At 40.2% G+C, this 21,642-nt stretch overlaps 1 protein-coding gene across 3 annotated transcripts in view; it reads left to right on the top strand.

Moving 5' to 3' along the window:
* The window catches only part of MKLN1 (muskelin 1), a 109,619-nt gene that overhangs the window by 12,149 nt on the left and 75,828 nt on the right, over window positions 1-21,642 (top strand). For 2 of the 3 annotated variants that reach the window (XM_021384312.1, XM_021384313.1), the window contains exons 1-2: window positions 11,917-12,055; window positions 19,392-19,501. Coding sequence is in view for 1 of the 3 variants with exons in the window: in XM_021384311.1 (XP_021239986.1) it covers window positions 3,595-3,664; window positions 11,913-12,055; window positions 13,431-13,519; window positions 19,392-19,501 (412 nt within the window). In the remaining 2 variants the exon portion in view is untranslated. Of the gene's footprint in view, window positions 1-3,594; window positions 3,665-11,912; window positions 12,056-13,430; window positions 13,520-19,391; window positions 19,502-21,642 lie in introns of those variants that run through there. The other variant, XM_021384311.1, reaches the window with a different exon arrangement.

Below are 21,642 nucleotides of genomic sequence, written 5' to 3'. Positions count from 1 at the left end.
TACCGTGGCACTCATTGCTCTAGCAGCTTGTAGGGGAGTGGTACTGGGAGTTCACACCAGTGGGATCTCCTAGCCCACCTGCTGTCATCTTTTTTCCTTCTGTGCTGGTATTAATGGTAAGCTGGAGAACTGTTGTGACTGAAGTAGTTATTTATGCTACTCTTTTTTTTTATTATTATTATAGTTGCTGGTGTAGGAAGGAGGAAGATCAAGCACGAGTGGGTGGAATAGTCACTCTTGGCAGTATTGTAGATTTATGCTAGGCTAGATCTCGTATCTACAGTTAATGATTATGAATGATCTCAGACCACATTTAATGAGTTCCTTTTCTTTTTTTTTTCCATAGGGAAAGCGTGCTCAAAGTTATTGACACTTGTATTTGCACCTCCTTCAGCTACTACCTTTAATTTCATGTGAGAACTGTCATCGAGTTGTGTAATTTTCATTTCTGAAGTTTCTCAGGGGTTTTAATTTCAGGGCTCTATCTGAGATGCCTGCCTCTAGGTGCTGTGTAAGACTTCGACAGTGTCCACAAAAAAAGGGCTCTGCATGGCAAGAAGCATCTGTCACTAGGAGATGTGTTTGTTTTTTACTGCCTCAGGACTGCTGGAATGCTTGAATTCCTCCAAGTTTCTAAGCCCATAAATTTTCCTAAACCATTATGGTAAATTAACTTTGTGCATACTGAATTCTGTCCTCAGCATTTGTTTAATCTTATTAAACTTATTAAACAACCTGCGTATTTTTAAACTTTTTTTATAACTCTCTTGGTGATGCTGTCTTTTCCCTTTTAAAATTCCTTTTTAGCCTTGATTTTGTGTGAGCTACCCATTCCTTTTCTCTGTGCTCAAGGATTTTTCTCTCGTCTAGTTGTACTGAATGAGCTCCTCATTGGTTGTGGCAAACTGATCTTTGACCTGGAGAAGCAAACAAATCTACTTCTAAAAATACAGATCTTTGGGATCTGTCCCAGTTATAAAATGCCTCCTTCCAGCAGGGCATTATCTGACCATGTACCAGTGCCAGTTCCTGCAAATGTTGCTCAATGTATGAAGGGCCTACCGTCTAATGTTTAAACAAATGTAATATCTTTGTAAATAAAATCATTCTCCAGGGTGAATTGTTTCTTGCGTGCAGGGTTAAAGCTTCCAAAGGAGAAAAGCAATACAGCGCTAACTTTTTTTTTTTGCCTGCCTTCGTGTCCCTTAAGTATGTATTATAGTACAAGATTCAGATCTTCATTTGCAACTTTTTCTCTCTTTCTCTAGTTACAAAAAGGTAATAAGACATTGCTAAACGTCATTTTGCCTTGCCTGTGACATGGCATAGGAGGCTGCGGGTATGAGTCGTCTTACAGCAAATGCATTTTGTTTTCTAGTGATGACATAACTTTGTCTGGCAACTTATACTAGAAATCTGCGTATCTTAACAGCATCCAGAATCTTTCTCTCTGTTCAGTTGGTTTGTTTTGTGCCTGTTGTAATTAAGAAAGACAGCAGCCATGTTTTCTTCTGGAGTTGAGCCTCTTTATGCTGCAAACTTGGAGTTCCCAGCTGATGGACTGATTGTGCAGACCGATGCCTCAACCTTTCCTGTTTTGATGGGTTAGAGCAAGAGGGTAGTGTGTGGCTGTATGCTGTTTAGATGCATTTTCTACACTGGGCATGCATCCATAAATCAGCTGATGTTGCTGTGTTGCTAAAGGACATGCTGTGATAGAAATGAGCTAAAGGGAGAGGGAGTTCAAGCTTTGTTCCCATGCTGTGTATAATCCTGAGGTATCTCCTGTAAAGCCAGTAGACGGCCAGCTGCTCATATGTATTTGGAGGGGTCACCCTAGACTAGCTCCTTGCTGTCTCCCTCATGGTGCAGGACTGCTTGGATACCATTGATAGTGCAGTGATTTTGTCTGCCTAGTGTGGATATAGTGAGTTAATTTGTCTGTTAATGCTCAACCTCTAACTTAACCTCTTTCCCTTCTGAGCTTTCATACTGGTGTTCTTTTCCTCCTACACAGCAGATGGAGATGGCATGAGCCTTTTGATGACTGTGTTCTTTTTACATAAGTTTTATGAGCTGGTGAGATTGTTAGTTGGCCTTGGTAGAGTTCATAAGTCCTGTCCAGCAGGTGCTGTGTCATTACCTCCCCATGGGGAATGACAAACTATCTATTTTAATATATATATATATTTGTTATTAAACGCATCTGAGAGGTGAGTTGAGGGATAGCCTTACTATGCAGGAAAGAGGAAGAGAGGTCCTTCATGAGGATTGTCATTATGAAGTTGTTTCATTTTAGCCAACACTATTCTGAATTTGTTAATTACCTACTTGCTGTACGATTTCAAGCTGTATGAAAGCACTTAAGATATTATTTTGTTGGTTGAAGTGTTGAACATCAGATTCTTGTGTGTTGTTCTAGTCTTGTGGCTCATGTGAAAAATGCGTGCTCAAATTTGGTAAGAGTTAGATGGTCATCTTCTATGCACTGACAAAACTTCAGTAGGTTAGCAGCTCGCTCTCTCTGTTCCAGTATGGCCCACCTAGTAAGGCAGAGATTGTGACTTGCCAACCATTTCATTTCACTGCTCATCATTTTTAACCTCACTGAAAAATTCCTACCTCATAGAGGTGAATAAGGCTCGGAGATGTATTGTAATGGGTCCTGTAATTTAGCAAAGTAGAATTTTTGTATATATATACATATATATGTGTGTGTGTGTGTATATATCTATATGGTGGATGAGAAGCTGGACATGAGCCAGCAGTGTGCGCTTGCAGATGTTCTGGGCTGCATTAAAAGAGGAGTGGCCAGCAGGGAGAGGGAGGTGGTGGTCCCCCTCTACTTGGCTCTTGTGAGGCCTTATCTGCAGTACTGCGTCCAGGCCTGGGGCCCCCAGCACAAGAAAGACACAGGGCTCTTGGAACAGGTCCAGAGGAGGCCACCAAGATGATCAGAGGGCTGGAGCAGCTCTGCTATGAAGAAAGGTTGAGGGAACTGGGCTTGTTTAGCTTGGAGAAAAGAAGGCTTTGGGGAGACCTCATTGTGGCCTTCCAGTACTTGCAGGGAGCATATAAAAAGGAGAGGGAATGACTGTTTACATGGGTGGATAGTGATAGGACAAGGGGGAGTAGTTTTAAACGAAGATGGGAGGTTTAGGTTAGATATTAGGAGGAAGTTTTTCACACAGAGGGTGGTGACGCACTGGAACAGGTTGCCCAGCGAGGCTGTGAATGCCCTCTCCCTGGAAGCATTCAAGGCCAGGCTGGACGTGGCTCTGGGCAGCCTGGTCAAGTGGTTGGCAACCTTGCACTGAGCAGGGGGGGTTGAAACTCGATGATTTTTCAGGTCCTTTTCAACCCAGGCCATTCTATGATAAATATATATAATTATATACACATAAAATAAATATTTTAAACACATAAAATATATGTATATTTTAAATTCTACTGGGAGGAGGGGAACCTTAGTCTCTGCTGAGAATTTTTGTTAGCTGCATGAGAATGTTATTCCGTGTGTTGGACAGCTCTTACTGGAGATGCAGCTGCCATGTTTTATTTTACTTAAATGACTTCTGGCTTTTCGTTTTTTAGGAACATTTTGGTGGACAAGCCCAATGATCAGTCCTCGAGATGGTCTTCTGAAAGCAATTATCCTCCCCAGGTAAGCATCTGAATCTCTGCAGATGTACAGCTGTGTTGTACTGCGTAATGTACAATTAAATTTTTATTTTAAGCATAGGCTGCTACTGTTTATAATGATGGGCTTAATGAAATGAGTAGGTAATTTATAAAAATGTAAATACCGAATGTACCAATAGCATGCATGTCCAGCAATGTATTCATGATCTTTCGAGGAATGTTTTTTGTAGGGGAAGGGTTTTGCATTTCATCCTTGGAAATCACTGTCATACTGGAAATAATCTAACCTTCTAGTTAGATTAAGCTGCTAATGAGGCATGTGGGTCCCCCTTTGTCAGCACTATTGGAAACTGCTGTAGACTGCTGGCCTTGAATCCTAGATCTAAGGAGCTTGTGTTTGTTTCCCTTAATAGCACATTTAGAGATGTAGAATCCTTATAGAAAGAGACATGAAAGTCACCTCGTCTGCTGGTTAACCACCTTATTAAAACAGAATTTGTATTGATTCTTAGCTCCTAATTTGCCTTTTCATTATTAAACTGTTTGATTATCCAGAAAAATATACTTATCCTTTAACTTACTATTTTTCCTTCAATAAAAGCGTTACAGATTTAGCATAAAGAGAATGATTCCTGGCTACAGTGGTATTGTTTGCTCAGCTTCAGTTGTGTCTGTTACGCTGGGTTTTTGAAGTCCTTTTGTTGAAGTACTGATGCACAGCAGAGTATCTCTCATGCAAAGTTATTCTACTTATCTGTACATACAATAAGTACACGTAATTCAGATATTCCTCATGAGTTAAGTCTCTGGATTTTTCCTGTAGGTAAATCTTGCTGCTGTGCTATGAAGGTATATTGAAAATCTGTACAGCTGCCAGCTCCCTATCACAGCAGGGTCACCTCATCCAACTGAAAGGCTTTCATCCTAATTTTCCTGATAGTATTATATCCTGTTGTCTGTGAAAGTGAGTGTTTTCTAATAAGGGAGAGAGCTATGCTGTCAATACTGTTAGTGTTTTTTAAATTTGCTTATGATTACTGGTAATTTTTCACGTGCTTTTATCCCCTTGACGCCTCAGCATCTACTGCTCATTTGATTTTTTTTAATATATCTACTTTTAGTTAAACAACATGGGAGTTTCATCCATACCTTGAAGCAGTTTTAATCTGTCTAGTACATATTGATTGCAGAATTGCAGAGTAATGGGTTTTTGAGCATGTATTGCATCTCAAACTGTGCCATCGTTTACCTCGTTTTGTTCAGAAAGCACGTGGGTTTTTTTCTTAGAGCTTTCTTATGCATTCACAAGGCAAGGCTGGTTGTGGTGTAGCTTTAGACTGGGTTTTTCACATGTGGTGCTCACAATTCTGGCTATTCGTTTTTGGAGCAATCCTGAATATTTTGTTCTCTTTTCAAACTGGTTCTGAAATGGGAATGTGTTTCTTGTGGCTAGATGCTTTACAATATTCCCATCTGATGGGTAAAGCTGACAAGCAGAAATACAAGTTGATAGAATTGTTTGAGGTGAAAGGGCCTTTGAAGGTCATCTGATCTAACTCCCCTGCAATGAACTGGGACACCTACAGGTAGATCAGTTGCTCAGAGCCCAGTCCAGCCTGACCTTAAATGTGTTGAGGAATGGGATATCAACCACCTCGCTGAGCAACCTGTTCCAGTGGTTCACCGCTCTTACAAAAATCTTTTCCTTATATTGAATCTAAATCTCTTTTCTTTTAGTTTCAAACCATTTCCTATAACAACAGACCCTGCTTAAGAGTCTGTCCCCTTCTTTCCCATAGGCCTGTTTAGATACTGAAAGGCTGCTCTCAGGTCTGCCTGGAACCTTCTCTTGTGTATGCTAAGCAGCTGTCTCAGCCTGTTCTCATAGGGGAGGTGTTCCATCCCTTGGATCATTTCTGTGGCCCTCTTCTGGACATACTCCAACGGGTCTGTGTCTCTCCTGTGCAGAGGACTCCACATCTGGAAGCAGTGCTCCAGGTGAGGTCTCTGCAGCGCAGAGCAGAGGGGCAGGATCGCCTCCCTCGCCCTGCTGGTCATGCTGCTTTTGCAGCCCAGGATACAATTGGCTTTCTGAGCTGCGAGGGCACAGTGCTGGCTCACGTCCAGCTTGTCATCCACCAGCACCCCCAAGTCCTTTTTGGCAGGGCTGTGCTCAATCCTTTCATTCCCGCAGCTCGTATTGATAGTGGGGGTTGCTGTGACCAAATTTATATCAAGAATGTGGAATAAGCAGAGAATAATCAGAGTCACTTGAACAAGTTCATGTGGTTTTTATTTAAGAGAGATTTTTTTTCCGTCAATTTAATGTGTATTGAACATGGAATGAATGAAGATGTTATCATATGTCTTCTGCATCCAGCCCTGGAGAACTGGGTGTTGCCCTGCATGCTAAGCCAGTAATTTAAACCAAACTTTTGACTGGAGAATTAAATATGTGTGTAGGAGGTATGCAGATAGTGGCAACTGAGATTAGTAAGACAGCGTCTCAGTTCTATTCTGTTTTCTTTAAAGACAACAATGCCAAAAAAATCTGTCTGCCCAAGTGGAAAAGACAGTCCCATGGGATTCCTCTTGCTTGAATCTCCGCATGCAACAGCGAGAAGACAAAATGCTGCATAGTTGCTTGTTTGTTCAGGAAGCCCAATCCTGAAGACTGTGTAAGAGAGATGTCTTTGCAGTGTCTCTAATCTGTATTTTAGCTAACTCTCATGCTTCTTATCTAAGGGTTTAATTACTTGCTTAAAGCATGTTTGCTGGCGTTAAGTTACCTGTTGTTAATTCCCCGATCCTTCTTCCCAGTCATTTTTACATTTGCAGAAGAGGCCTCTACATGAAGGGTGCAGCATTTACTATTGCTGTGCACATGGAGAAACTGTTCCAAGTTACGTTGTCTCACACTCGATCAAAGAACTTCAGGTTTGGTTATGTTTTGCTCAAAACAGGTAGTTCTCACACCTCCAGCAGTGAAAGATGGCCACATTTTGATGCAGGTGAAAGATATATACAAACTGTGTTTCCTCGTTTTCATAAACTGATCAGGTTGTAAAGGTAGAATCTTTGCTTGGAGAGCTTCAGTTGAAATAATAGTTAACCGAATACTAAGCGTGGTGGGGAGAGAGGCTGAGGGAGATTGGTTGCTTTCTGATGGAATATTTCATATTCCAGAAATAAAATGTGTGCGTCCACATGATTTTTCATCCCCAAAATAAATGTTGAGCATCCTATGGGAAAATGAAGCTGAAAGGAATTTAAGGTTTTTGTGTTGGCATTACTTCATTTAAAAATTGGTTGCTTGTACAGTGATGCTGTTGTTAAAATGTGTGGGTGGCCATGATGGACTGGGACAGGAAATGCTGTAAAGCCTGGTAAAATAAAGCTTTCCTTGTTTCCAACTTTATTAGCTGAAACAAGGGCTAATGCAATTCAGGCCTATTGGCACATGCTGGGGGGGTATTTTAATAAGCTGCAACCCTAATTGCTGATTTGTCTCATCAGTGTGTATCACCTTAGTTGTAAGAGCTGACTAATTTGCCAGTGGTGAAAATATGAGCGAGTCCCTAAGTACTGAGCTATTCCCTTTCCCAGCTGAGAGGAAAAAAAAATCTCTGCAGACACCTTTCTTTCAGAGCATTCCTCTTGCTAGGGTAAGCACAAGTCAAAAGAACACATGCAAACCTCAGGGTTCATACAGTGTCTCAGAGTAGATCTGTGCTCTACAGCAAGTATGGTGAAGTGTGTACAGGAAGTCTTTAAAAAGGAAAGAAAACGAAAGTGGAAGTATAAACATTTGAAATGCTGTCCTCTGGCTGTATATACTAAAGAGTCTTTCTAGCTGTATGGGTATGGTAGAGTTAAATCATTCTTGTGGCCGTGAAAGACAAGAGTTATGAATGAATGCCAGTGAACGGAACTATATATGACAGCTGTTTTTCTGTTTACTAAACTAGATATCTTTCTTGGGTCTTGAAATAGAATGACCCAGAAATTACATATTCCATAACAAACCTGTTATGTAGTAACCTAGTCAGGCAGAAGAGGGCTGATAGTTCTATTTTTGAACTAGTTCTAGGCTTACATAGGAAGTGTGAAGCAGGAAGGCTGGTAGCGCTGAAGGCTGTGGCTCTGTTATAAGTGTGCATCCTGATGGTTCCAGTGATGCTCTGGCTCAGGAGGCTGCATTGCAGAACGCTGAATTCCCCTCACGGCATGATTAATAGTGTACAGAACAAAAGGACAAACTTAATTACAAAAACAGTGGGTAAGTTTGAGTAGTGGCCAGTGTCGGATCCTGTCAAGTATTTTGATTATTTTCTGCTTTTATTTTCAAATGCAACATAAGTTTCGTCGCTCCATACTAAGAAGTGTGTGTAGTGCTGGATTGCAATGGTTGATAAGCAGAAACGGTTAAAGAGAAAAACAAGTCAATATAATATGATCTGAGTCTGTGCACGGGCAACTTGTGTAGTGCAGTTTGGAATCAGTTTCATTTTCTTCAGTACGGAGGTACAGATTCTGAGCTGTTAAAGAACATGTGTAGAAGGTTAGTGCTGCTCTCCCTTTAGTTTCATTTTTTGCGTCTGAGAAGAGCAATTTTCCACTCCTGATTTCCGCCCTACTGTAGATCATACCAGCAACTAATTTAAAACACATTAATAAAATTTATGCTCGGTCGTGTGATGCAGGAGCGTGCATATGGTTGTCATCAAGTGGTAGCACGGTCCAGAGCTGCAAAAAAGTTTGGAACTGATTGCAGCTCCCAGCGTGACAGGGTTGGATTTGTGTTCTTGAGTTCACCTAACAGCTGCCGAGGTGCTGTGCTTTGCTCTTTGTGCATCTTCACTTGTTGACGTGCTTAACGATAGAGCAGGAGTCTTGCTCTTCTAATGCATTGTAGCATCTTGTTGGTAAGTGTGGTAATCTGAAGCTCAACAATTAGGCCGAGCTTTTTGTGCAGCTACTCCAATTAGCGTCAGTATGCTGCGCCTCTAATGAACGAAAATTTAAGCTTGTAATTTGGATTTTTGGAATACTTCCTGAGTAGTCCAGTGTTAGATGCACTGATACTGCTTATAGCAGTATGATTGGAAAGTGTTGTGTAATTTTTTATATCTATTTGTCTATATATATAGATATATGACAGGTATATATATGTCTGTCTGAAACCTTATAGACTTGTTCTCTTCAGATGTCTTCAGATACCTTCGTAATGTGATAGAAATGTATGTAAGATCAAATCTTTGAAAGCTGTAGAGAATAGTCTGTGACACTTAAAATCCTGGTAGCACTCCAGAAACATCCCTGCTGCCCCCTGTTTGCTGTTCCTGAGGAGATGTGTGTGTACACGTGTATATATGTGTGTGCATATACACGCACACGTATTCAAATGGGTGAGGTCTGTAGCCTGTACCCACAGTGGCCTCTGTGCGTATATATATCTTTGTGTATATGCAAAATCCGCGTACATTAAAACTTAGGTCTGCATTTTTGTATTTTGTGTACGTATTTACATGCACGTATATTTTTTATACGAGGGCTGCTCTGAAAGTAATGCCTCCGATTTTATTATGCCTGCGTGGCACGCAGGCTCTTGTTCATCGCTGGCAAAAATGCACAGTGAATGGCAGTGACTGCTGAAAAGCAGTGTTTTGTAGCTGAGAACTTGCTCAATCAAATAGTGTTATTTTGCTCTTCGTATCTCTAGTGTTTTCTGTGGAAATAAATAGGAGGCGTTACTTTCGGAGCAACTTGTGTATATTTAAAAAAAAAAAAAAACCTATAAAAAGCATAGGTAGGTTCAGGTATGGGGCCACAGGCTTTGAGGAACACTTGTCTTGTGGTTCCATACCAGTCTTCAGCTTCTGTGTTGGTGTCCTTTAATCTGTGCGTGACTCAGCAGGTGCTGGGATGTGTGGGAGCAGGAACGAGCGCTGTCTGTAGCCTTCAGAAATAACTGCTGGCCACGTGGAGCAATTGCTGTGCCTTACTTTGCTTTAGACATCTTTTGGAAAGGATTTATCTGCATTCCTGGATGACTTTGTATTTCTTCAGAGCGAGAATTTAATAATGCAGGATGAAGTTTATGTCAAGCTTTTGCATATCTTGCAGAGCACCTGGGAAAGAATCCCTCCTTGGCCCAAGCAGGACGTTTGTGATTCCAGCAAGATTAAGAATTGCAGTTGCTGATGCTAGCAGTGCTAGTGTCACTTGCTCAGCTGTGGGAGAAATCTGCAGGGAGGATCTGATGGCGTAGGAGGAGTTCTTAGATGTTGTGTACTGTCTGTTCTGCATGGGAATTTTGGCAGCTGGCTGTGCTGTATATCAAGTACTGCCATGCTACGGGACCGTCCCCTTACTCATCCCTTCCTTCCTTCTGCCTTAGAAATTTCGTTTTCTGTATAAACCTGTTTTATATTTTTTCCCAAACTTTGGCAATTACTTTGAGACAGAAGCATAGCTTTCTCTCAGTTAGCTGAGATGATGTTCTGACATCTAGATGAGTGCCACAAAACTAAGAAGTTCTCACTGAAATACTTAAAGGAAAAAAAATGCTTGGAAAAGCACCAAAGCATTCTTCTGTGGCAACCTAGCATTGCTGATACAGACTTATTTTCTTCATTGCTGGAAACATCCTTGACCGTAATTCCTCTTATCCTAAATAGGTACCCGTCTACATTATTCAAGGTAACTGCTGCTTGTGGAGTTTTTTTCCTAAGCTTAAGCTCTTTGTAAATCATAGAATGATTAAGGCTGGAAAAGTCCACGAAGATCATCTAGTCCAACCATCTCCAGGAGCTCCCCATGTCTGCAGCACACGCTTCCCTAGTTGGCCAAGCCGACTCTCCTGCCTCTTTTGTAGTAAGAACCAATACTTGAGATCACCAGTTTATCCCAATCCTCTCTAGAACAGCATCACTACTGCTCTCATGTTCAGAACTAACTGCTTTACAGAGCCACGGCAGGACAGAGATGGGATTCCCTAAAGGGATGGGAAAAGCTTGTTCTGTTTCTCACCTGAGACATGCCCTTCTAGGGTAAGATTGTGCCTCTGGTGGAGCTGCTTAGTGCAAGCAGGGTGGTCTTCACAGCGCTTAGTGGAAAGATGCTGCTTCTTGCTGAGAGGCTGTAGGAGCAGTCACATGCATGCAAGTACCGTGTGGCTAAGTGCTGTTGAAAGACTTGAAATACCACATCGTGTGTGCTTTAGCAGCACTGCTTTCTGGAAAAAGGGCCAGTGGGAGTGCCTGCAGCAGGAGGTGTTCCACACCACCTTAGTTGTCTGCTGGAAGTATAATCTTGATCGTAGGGTTTTGTAACCAAATTCAGAGCGATGAGTGATTTTTGATTCTGCTCTTAGTCTCGCTTTGTCTGCTGTGTGCCGCTTATTTCTGAGAAGTTAGACAAGAAAATTAAGCATGTTGTTTTCAGGTATGAATCTCAATGTATTCTGTGGAGCAGGGTGTCTCCAGGGTCCCTCCATGGCCTACTTTGTAGTGGAAGGTTAAGTAAACTTGGTGCTCAGTGGTCCCTGATGAATGACGCAAAAATTCTCTGTGTACGCTTTTCAAGTGGAATAGATCTTTTGCTCCAGCAGTGCTGGGAAGCTGGTAGCTGTTGTCTGAATGTAAATAATCTGCTGACTTGATCCCTACACTTTTGGGGGGTGTCTGTGTTAGGAGGAGCAAATGTTTACAAGGGAGAACATTGTCATCACTTCATGTGCAAGGCCCCTTTATTGTCAGTTAAGTGGTTAGGTCTTATTTGGGATGCCTAACAAGCAGTTGGCTCCTACATTAGCCACAAAATCAAGCTTAGTCTGTGTTCAGTGGTTAAATAGTGTCAGCTTGGAGAGGAAAAGTATTTGATGTTCTCTTAGCATGTGGAACATACTGTATTTATCTAATTGTGCATTCAGTTTAGGTTTCATTTCAGGCTCTAGTGGGTGTCTGAATCATCGTTCTTGTTAGCTCCATCTTATTTGCTAGATTTTGGGAAATCTTGCATCCAGCTTGAAGGAATGTGTGTAAGCCTTGAATAGCAATGCTAGGAATAGGCACTTCAACCCAATCTTTTTCCTGGATAGACTTTTTAAAAAGTAATATTCCTAAAAAGCTTCTGCTTATTTCCAGGAACTAGGGAGAAAATATAATAATGGGGGGCTCACCTTAATTTTTGTTTTTCTGGCTTTGTAAACAGAATATTTGAAGGTAGCGTTTGCTTTAATATTGAAATTCTCTATTATCTCTCCACAGTATTTGATTCTGAAACTTGAAAGACCTGCCATAGTCCAGAGTATCACCTTTGGCAAATACGAGAAAACACATGTCTGCAATTTAAAGAAGTTTAAAGTCTTTGGTGGGATGAATGAGGAAAACATGACGGATCTCTTATCCAGGTAAGATATGATTTCATCAGCTATGTTAATCAGAAAGGCTGGACCAAAATGTTCTTCCCCTTCACTGCCAAACAGATAGGTGGTTAACAGTGTAAAACAGCTCTTGTTGTGATCCTGAAATTAGCTGCCCTTGCGTTTATGGTTAGGTCAGAGAGCAACAAACCCAACACTTGCTCCAGGAAACCTTTCTTATCTTGCTCTAACCACGGAATTTGTGGAGAGTGCTCCTGGGGGCTTGAAAGACCTGAGAGCAAGATGCAACACTGGATTTGTGATTTCTTTCTTCCTTGTGCCTGAGGCACAATATAAATGATTCCCCAGGTGTGGGTAACTTAAAGAAGCTTTTAAAAGCACAAGTAGCCTACCTATGTGAAGAACCTCACTGCAGCTGTAAGGATCTAAACCAGTCAGCTGCTCTGTCTTGCTTCAAATAAATAAATCAGATAAATAGAAAACCTGTGTTTTTCTTTAGTTTGATTTCTAGTTATGCTGGTAAGGACTAATGAAGGAGCCTTTGGGCTGTTCAAGCCTTATTGTGAGCTTCTGAGAAATTGCTAATGTAAATTTGCAAGGGCCTTTTAAGGTCTCTTCTGTTTCAGAAAGGGGAATGATTTAAATATCTAGGAGCACAAGATGAGTAGCAAGAACTAACCTATTTTTGGAGGCCTACAGAAGGAAACTCCACCTCCAGGGAATGTATTGGTGTACATCATCTTTAGCCATGGAGAACCATGGAACGTTCTTTGTTTGCAGGTGTCCTTCAAAATTGTATGGAAACTAGCCACAATCTTCCATGTCCCTTCCCTTTCTTTAGGTAGGCCAGTCTGCAGTTTAGCTTTATTGCTGCTGGAACTTTCTGGGGAAGAGGTTCTAGTAGTATAGTAATTATTGATATGTAGCATTGTTTCACTTGTACCAAAATTTAATTCAAATCTGCATTTTGGAACCTGTAGTTACATCTTCAGTACAAGTGGACCTAAGATTTTTTGATAAGTTATACTAAATAGTTTTTATAAAGTGTTGCTCATAAATGGATCACAAAACACTTCAGCAGTGTGATAATTCTGGGAGTTGGGTTGTCTCCATCTCAAACAGTAAAGTGCAATTCAAATTGCTTGCTGAAGTTACAGGGTCTCTAGTGCAGGCAAGCAGCATTGATCGGCTGTCAGTTCCACCCCCAAAACCACTAACCAGTGCTGCCTCCCAGGGAGATAAGATGGTGGATAGCAGTCCAGGCATTGGTCCAGCATGCATACTTATGATTTATAGTAATATGAAACAAGCATCGCATTTCAGGCATGACCTAGATTGAATTTATTAGCTAGTTCTAAAATACGAGGTAAGATTTAGTAACCTTATTTATTTTTTCCCACAGTGGCTTAAAGAATGATTATAACAAAGAAACATTCACCTTGAAGCATAAAATTGATGAACAGATGTTCCCCTGTCGATTCATTAAGATAGGTAAATGCATTTTTTCGGCATTCTGAGTAGAAAATAATCTCTTCTTAGGCTTGTGCCAATCTTGGCACTTGTGACTTCATTGTACTAGGAAAAGCATCCAAAGTAGCTGTTCCATTTCGTGATCTTTTAGGCTGGTTAGTTTGGAACACAGTGAAGTCCTATTACTAAGAAATAATAGCTACATAACATAAATCTTTGGGACTGAAAGCTGTAATTTTCAGAAATGCAGTTGTTGAGCCAACTAATTGCTGGAGAAGCTGCTTACTATCCTACTATAAATCGCTATGTAGAGCTTAAAAAAAATAAAAAAAATCATTAAGCTAAATACAAGTAAAAGTTCCTGTGTTGACAACTGTAGAATTTGAAAAAGTTCCTTTTTTTTCCCAAACTCTCATTCAACATGAAGCAACAGCAGAAGCCTTTGTTTTGTTTTTGTCATCTTGCTACTCCAATCTTGAAGTCTCACTTCTGGCTAAAGATGCTATCCAGGAGCAAGGAAGAGTTATGCTCTGTAATTTCTAGCATAGTTTCTCCGGTGCAGCTTGCTAAAAGGGGGGTGCCAGTGATGTCTGATTACTGTGACTTGTGATGGGAGCAGGGCTTTCTTTTTTTTTTCTTGCTTGCTTCATAGATGAGGGAGAATAAGTAGAGTTACCATTATTGATACTGGTTGGATTTAATGCATTAATTTAGAGTTTCCACCTTCACATAGCTAAGTAGATTTACCTTCGCCTTCCTACCTGCCAAGACAGTGAAAGCATTACTGTTTTTATGCTGTTTAAGGTGAAAGACCAAGGAGATAGCTGCTGAGAAATGGAATGAGATCCTTGTTGACTGAGGAAGTCAAGAGTGTTTTCAAGTGTTGCATAGTTCCTTTGCCAGGACTTCGGTGGTAGCGGCTCCCTTGGGGCCCTTTGCTCTGAATCACCTCTCACACTGATCTGAGAAAGTGAAAGCATCAGCTTAGGAATGGAGTGATCCTTTCTATAAATCACAGTGTTTCCCGTTTTTAGAAAAGTGGAGAAATTAGTTGTTGGTGGCTTTCTTTTTTTTGCTACTTCTTTTGGAAGCGTCTGTAACACTTGGCTTTAGGAAACCTGAAGTGGAGCAAGGAAATAGTTTAAGGCTGACATTGTCACAAAAGTTAAAATTATTTTTAACATGTTCTGAAGCTTTTTGGACAGTGTTATGTATGTGTGTATATATGTGTATATATATATAATGGCTAACAAACAGCAAATAGTTACTGGAGGTCTAAAAGGATGAATAGAACAATTCCTAGCTACTGCTCTGGAGGTTTAAATTGTATTCCTGCAAAACACATTCTACTTGAACGTTAGGAAGCATAGCATTATACTGGAATTTGTTAGGATAGTGAAGTGCTGATGAGTTCTACTACCAAGACTCTTTTCTCTGACTTGGCGTGAGTTATGTTATAGGTGGCTTGCTTTGTTGAGATAGCTTCCTTACATAGCAATAAGTATCCTGTGTTGCAGAAAGGTGTGTTTCATTGTCACTTGCTCACCAGTTATGGTTTGAAATTAATATAGCTGAAAAGGAAAATTAATGTCTGTCAGCGGTTTATTTCTCAGAGCATCTTATGTGAAGAAATTCTTGTGCTAGCTCAAAAATTAAAATGAGCTTTGGACCAGCACCTGTTAATTTCTAGTTGTTGATAGCGTCATTTTGTTTGTAAAGTTGAGTGTTTTTTCTACTGTGCAACAACTGTAAAATGATGTTATGAAATTCTGTTATTTTTCAGGTTCACAGCGTGAATCTGTTTTCAGTTTGTTAAAATTTCCAAGCTGCTAGCCAAAGTAACTCAAAATTCGAAATACCGTGCTGTGTTCCTTGTAACGTTGCCAGTAAACACCAGGCCAAAATCTGCCCTTTTGGACTTGCAGAGGATGACACTTCAGAAGTTACTGTTATCAGTGAAGCTTGCGTATTTGGAGAAGGTGTTATTCAGTTCGGCAGCCACTTGCATAAGGCGTTGGCTTTATAATTCTGAAGGTAGCCAGGTCTGTACACAGCTACTAAGAGCACAACAGCAAAGGTCATTTATTTTTAGGGGAAAACAGGAGGTATGTGGCATGAGTGTATCTGTGAGAGGCTGGGGAAAAACTTCCTAAAACTTAGATTGCCCATATTTCGGACTGCTAGGAAGCGGAAGAAATGAGTTCCTTCTCTAAGCTTGTGTCAGGAAGAGACTTGTGCTTCTTTTAGTTTAATTAGTTCAACTTCAGTTCCTTAGCACTGAGATGCCCAGGTGTGGGCTTCTGACCTTCTTGACAAGGAATTTATCTTTTTCGTGTAGCACCTCATTAAAGAGCTTAGGAAAGGGAAGAAGATATTTATCTGGAGAAAATAGTGAGGAATAACCTTTTTAATGCATGTGAACCTTTTGACTCTTGTTTGTTTGTTTTGTGGTTTCTCCAGGCAGAGATTTTTTTGTGTGTGTGCTGTGTCCTTGAAAGCAGAAGGTGTTGTAAAGAATGATTCCTGTGAAAGAGTTTGAAGACGTGCTGGGTGTAATTCCCATGCCAGTTTGTTACTAGCATGGGAATTACTAACTGCTTCCAGGCTCTTGTGTATTAGAAATGAGCAAGGCTTTCTTTACGGATGTTTCCTACATTAATTCTATAGACTACATCTGCACCTGCATTTTTCTAACCATGTGTTGTTTGTGTGACCGCTTGCATGTAGAGGAGACACAGAAATTAGCTTGAGAGATGTCTTCTAAATGATTGTACTGCTTAGCATCTAAGCTACTGTTTTCTGTAGTATACAGGATTGCAATCTTTATCAAGGTGTAGCTTGCGATTATTGAAAATAGCCCCTGAAATCATTCTTGTGCGGATAAAAACCTGCTTAAGTGACCTAAATACATACCTTCTGCTTCTGTTAAAGAGGTATTGATTTTTATTACTATTTTTTCCTCTCTGCGGGGCACCTCTCGCTGTGTGGTGGTGGTTCAGCTGGTCTGAACAGTTGTTTGCATTTCAGGATGGATTGTTGTAGTACATGGAGCCAAAAAAGCCAAGCTGAGATAGCTTTATGGTAAAAATTGAAGAAATGTTGCGGTGTTAGGCTTCAGGTTCATCAGCTTTGGCGGTAGCATTTTTCTATCTCTGGGGGGGGAGGGGGTATGTATAGGGGGAGGAAAAAAGCAATATGGAAAGGAGTAGGCAGAATGAGGCGTGGTTCCTGCAACTGTATTGTAGGATAGAATCAGTAAGGTTGGAAAAGACCACTGAGATTTAGTCCAACCTCTGACCCATCACCACCATGCCCACTAACCCGCAAGGTGACCTCTTTGCCAGGAGTAGAAGTCAGATTAGTCCGGAGTTCTGCTTTCATGGAATTAAAGAATCACCAGGGTTGGAGAAGACCTACAAGATCATCCAGTCCAGCTAGCCACCTATCACCAATAGTTCTCGCTAAAAACTTTGTTTCCTTTCCCAATATTGCAGAGTCACTTAAAAAGATCAGATTCAGATTTCTATGGCTATTTTATGCTAGGGAAGCATTTATTGTATTCCTTATGCATTTTCACTTCTGTGTATTCCTTGAAGTTTGAATGTGGCTTGGAAATCTTGACATTTAACTCAGTTTTTCTGGGGATCAGAACAGTAAACAAGACTGTTGAAAGCTCTGAGTTAACTAAGGAGGGGTGTTAGTAAGCTGATAGTTCTGTGTTTCTGGTGATTGATAGCTATGCAGCATCCTTATGTATGTTGCTATACTTATTTAGGACTGTAGTTGGCTACTGTGGTAAGAGGGTGAATTGTTGATTGTACCAGGAGAAGTTGATTTAAGTTCTGAGAGCTGCTAAAAAGAAATAGAGAGGCAGACTCCTGATTTTTCATGTTTTTTATTTTTCCTGGAAGGAGGTGGTAAAGTTGTAATGTTTAAGTTTGGTTTTTCACCTCGTTAACTCAACCTTAAGAAACTGGCCTCAAGCTCACCATCAGGAAGTTTATGGTCTCAGTCCATCTGAGGTGGTCTGTGGCTTGGTTCAGTTTTTCAGTTGAAGAAGCTGATGAACAGGTTTTGATTTTTTTTTTTTAAATAGCTGAATGAATACCAAATTTAGCTGCAGTTTGGCCTGTGTGCTCAGGTCTGAGGACAAATAAAAGGTGTTACCCATTCTTGAGGTATCTGTTGGCCTATCATCTTAATATGAGGAATGCCTGGGTTGTTCATGATCTCTAGCATTTGGAAATAAGTTGTCCTCCCAGGGAACGTGAGAAAACAATCACGTAGCGACGGTTGATGCCTTCTTGTGTTTATGTGCAGGGAGTGTAGTATCTTTTCATATAGAACATGCATCAGTTATTTCATCAGTTCCCATAGTCTCTCTGGTAACAACTTTAAGCTGTAAGGTTTTGTGATATTAAGGTAAAACACCTGGCTTAGCTTTTTCTCTGCACAAAAGAAGTTTATTGAGTGGAGTGTATGTAGTGTAGAGGACAGGTGATTTTCCTTACTAGGTACTTGTCTCCTGTCTCCCCATACACAAACCTACTAGGAATTGCCCTTAGAAATCTCACTTCTGAGTGTTGAACAATCAAGTAGAAAGAAACTATTTGGGATGATTTTAAAATCAGTAAAGAATTATATATTTAGAGTATCTTTGAGTCTTTTCTAAAAATCTCTTCTCCTGATGACCGTTCCCAGAAGCTGTTACAAGTCCTTAGCAATAGTTTGTAGAAACACCTTTTAAAATTTAGAGTACCATGCATTTGAACATAGGCTCTGTACCCAAACACATTGCAGAAAGTAATGGTCTAACTTGAAGTACAGTTAAGCAACTAAGAACTTTTAACAGTAGCAACTTTAAAACAAATTTTGGGTTTCACTTCTTCAGAGAGTATGTCAGGAAACCCCTAGTTCAAGCAGTTAGTAATCTCATGGTAATTCCTAGTGGTTTGAAAGACAACTAGCAATTTCTCTGTGGGAAGAGAAGGGAGGAAGCAGTGGACTCCATGCTGTTGCTGGTAACAAATCATTCATCTCTAAATGCTATCTTTCCTGTTTATTGGTTATGGCCAAATAGAAAGGATGCAGGAAAGGAGACTGCTTGATTTCACTGAAAGTTTAAGCATTCACATAAAAACTTTGTGGGGGTTGGAATTGTTCTGAAGCAAAACCAGCTCTTAATCCATGGGCTAAGTTTGATAGATCGATGCAAGATGGTAGATGTTACCACAGAGCGGTAGAGAAGCCTTAAGTGAGATGCTGCAGTGTGTTTCACAAGTCACTTAGTATGCTTGTCCTGATACCCAAATAAACCAGTATTGGCCAAAAAAGCTGCATATGCTTAAGCTTTTTTTTTAAAAAAAGAAAAAATTAGATACAGCTTTTAAATTGGAAACTGACAGTTTTCCCTCCCTTCCTCCTCCACAACTTGCAGACGTTACTAATTTTGTAAAATTCAAAATACACGAGCTTCTTGTCTTCACTGTTAGGGAAAATAATTGTTGCTGACAAAAGTGAAAATAAATGCACTGTGAGAAGCAAATAGCATCTCTAGTATGCTTGTGATTTCCATCCATGTCAAAGCTTTTTGCCTCCTAGTTGTTTTAAATGGTAGCATTTGTGCTCTTTCTCTTAAAGCAAGCTTCTGCTTTGTAATGGTCTTCTGTGTTAATGTTGTTTAGCACAGATTGCTTTAAATGACAAATTTAACATGATGTGTGATAATTTTTCCTAAACTTTCTTAAACTAAAACTTGCATAAAATCATAAATACTGAATTTTATTTAACTTTCAAAAGTGTTCTGTTGAAATAGGACTATGTATAGTCCACTAAGACTTGTGTAACGTTTGATATTTACGCATCCTTTTTCTCCTTTTCCTTTCTTCTCCAGTTCCACTCTTATCCTGGGGACCTAGCTTCAATTTTAGTATCTGGTATGTTGAACTTAATGGCATTGATGATCCAGATGTGGTCCAACCGTGCCTCAACTGGTACAGCAAGGTAGGCCTGCATTTTAGGTGCCTGTTTGCTTGAGGATTTGTCATTTCAGAATCTTGTGAAGCTTCTCGTACTGGAATTATGTGACCTTTTCATTCCTTGAATATCAGCTGTTGAAACAACAAACACACAGCTAAAACTCAAACCGCATGGCTGACTTTGACTCTTGAGTCTTTTTGTATCTGCACCTTTTATGAAAGAAAACAAAAACTTTCTAGGTAGCATCACAGGAAAAACTTAAAGGAACGTGGAGTCAAAAGGGGACAATGTGATTAAAATAATGTTTGTATTGGGAAAGAAATAAGTCGTAAAAGATTCTGCTTCTGCCTCTGCTTGTCTTTTGATTAGTCTTTCTTTTACCATACAGAGCTATATGTGAGTCCAGAGGCATCTGGGTTAACTTTGTAGCTTTTGTTACAAGGTATGGGTTTGTTTAAAGAGAATCCTCTTTAGTGTCTTAACTTGCTGCGGATCTTTACACTTCTGATGTTTCCCTGCTAATATCATTCTGTTGAATATTCTGAAATTGAGGGGAGCCGACACTGCTGGACTGTGAGATGAGATGATTTATGCCATTTGTCACTTTGATGGACAGAGAGTTCAAGGGTTTCTAAACGTTATTTGTATAAGCTGTACGTAATTGAGTACAGCAGATGCCTGTTCTGTGGGAGAATGAATTTAAAACCAGAATTTATTTTAATGCTATTTTTAATGCATATATCTTCTCTGTAATGTCATGTGAATTTCATGAATTGTTCCAGAAGAAATCCTTCCCAGCTGAATAAGACTGAGCAGCGGAGCATCATATTTCTGTTTTCAAAATGAAGGAGTCAGAAAGGAGATAGGCAAAAAGGAGAAGGCCTTTGATGGTAATACTGGGACTCCTTCCCCAGTGTGTGGTGCTGCCAGTTGAATTAGAGTTGTTAGTATGGCCACAGGGTTTCTTTACCCGACTATCTAGCTCATAAGTATTTGTAGCAACATCGCGGGCTTCTTCCTGGAGGATTTCAGAGCAGCACTAATAGTCGCAGAAGTTGTTGTCTGTAGCTGCTTTAATTGTGAAGTGTTATTTTGGTTATTAGGCTGCTAATTGCTGATGTCCAGTTAATAGAAGCTGCTGATGGTTTTCTGCGTGTCTTCCTCCTAACTGCACATGGTGGTGTCTCTGGCATTCTTCACCAGTTGCAACTAGGAGGTTATGATTTTTGTTTTAAATTTTTTTTTGGTCAAGGACAGTCTGATGACGTTGATGTCTGTTTTGTTATGTCTATCCCGTGGAATCCACGCTTCTCATGGTCTGCATGTATGTAGTGACAGCTTCTTCAAGGGGTGCCAGCATTGTTCTTCTAAAGCTTAGAGCCCTAAAGCAACAAGACAGAGACTTAGTCATGACTGTTTGGATCAGCTGCCAGGTTCTTGGTGATCAGTTGTGTCAGTGATCTCTTCTCCCACGGTCTGGAGGGGCTGCTGTTACCAAAGCCAAGTAGGAGGATATATGCTGACCCTTATGGGGGGAAAGGCAGCAAAGTTAGCTGTTTCTTCCATTTGAGATAGTGTGGCTATTATCCTGCATGTTCTTGAAAGTCAGCAAGATTTGGAAATCTAATAATTATTCTGCCTGAGAGATCAGACAAGAAGGTTCTACACGAAGTTGCCCATCCTTTCTGTTCCGTGTGTTTCAACCAACAAAATCTTCCTTTTCTTGGAGGAAAAGAATTAGATGTGACAGATAATAACTGGAAAAAAAGCAGGCATTCTCCTCAGTTGGCTCTTTACTCCTTTTTCCTTATTGTTTAGCTCACCCGACAGCTTCCTGCAAGCCTTACCCTTCAGTTTTACTGAAGAGCAAGCATACTTTGGCATCTAAAGGTGGCAGTTTATGGATGGCTATCATTTTTTGTCTTTTGTAATGAACAATTTAAAATATTTTTAATTCTAACTGTATATTTCACAGTGTTAACATCTTAGTCTCATGCTCTAGTTAAGTTTTTAACCAAAGTAATTATTTACAGATTCAGATCAAGGCCATTCTTTGGTTTGTCATCTTTTTAAACTTGCATGATAGCATGTAAAAAGGAGCCTTTTATATACTTTTGAGACTCCTTTTTTGCATGAAGTATTTTTATACTTAGCTTCTGTAATAC

This window comes from Numida meleagris, chromosome 1, assembly GCF_002078875.1.
Source record: "Numida meleagris isolate 19003 breed g44 Domestic line chromosome 1, NumMel1.0, whole genome shotgun sequence".
Lineage (NCBI taxonomy): Eukaryota > Metazoa > Chordata > Aves > Galliformes > Numididae > Numida > Numida meleagris.
This window is presented reverse-complemented; position numbering and strand designations above follow the sequence as displayed.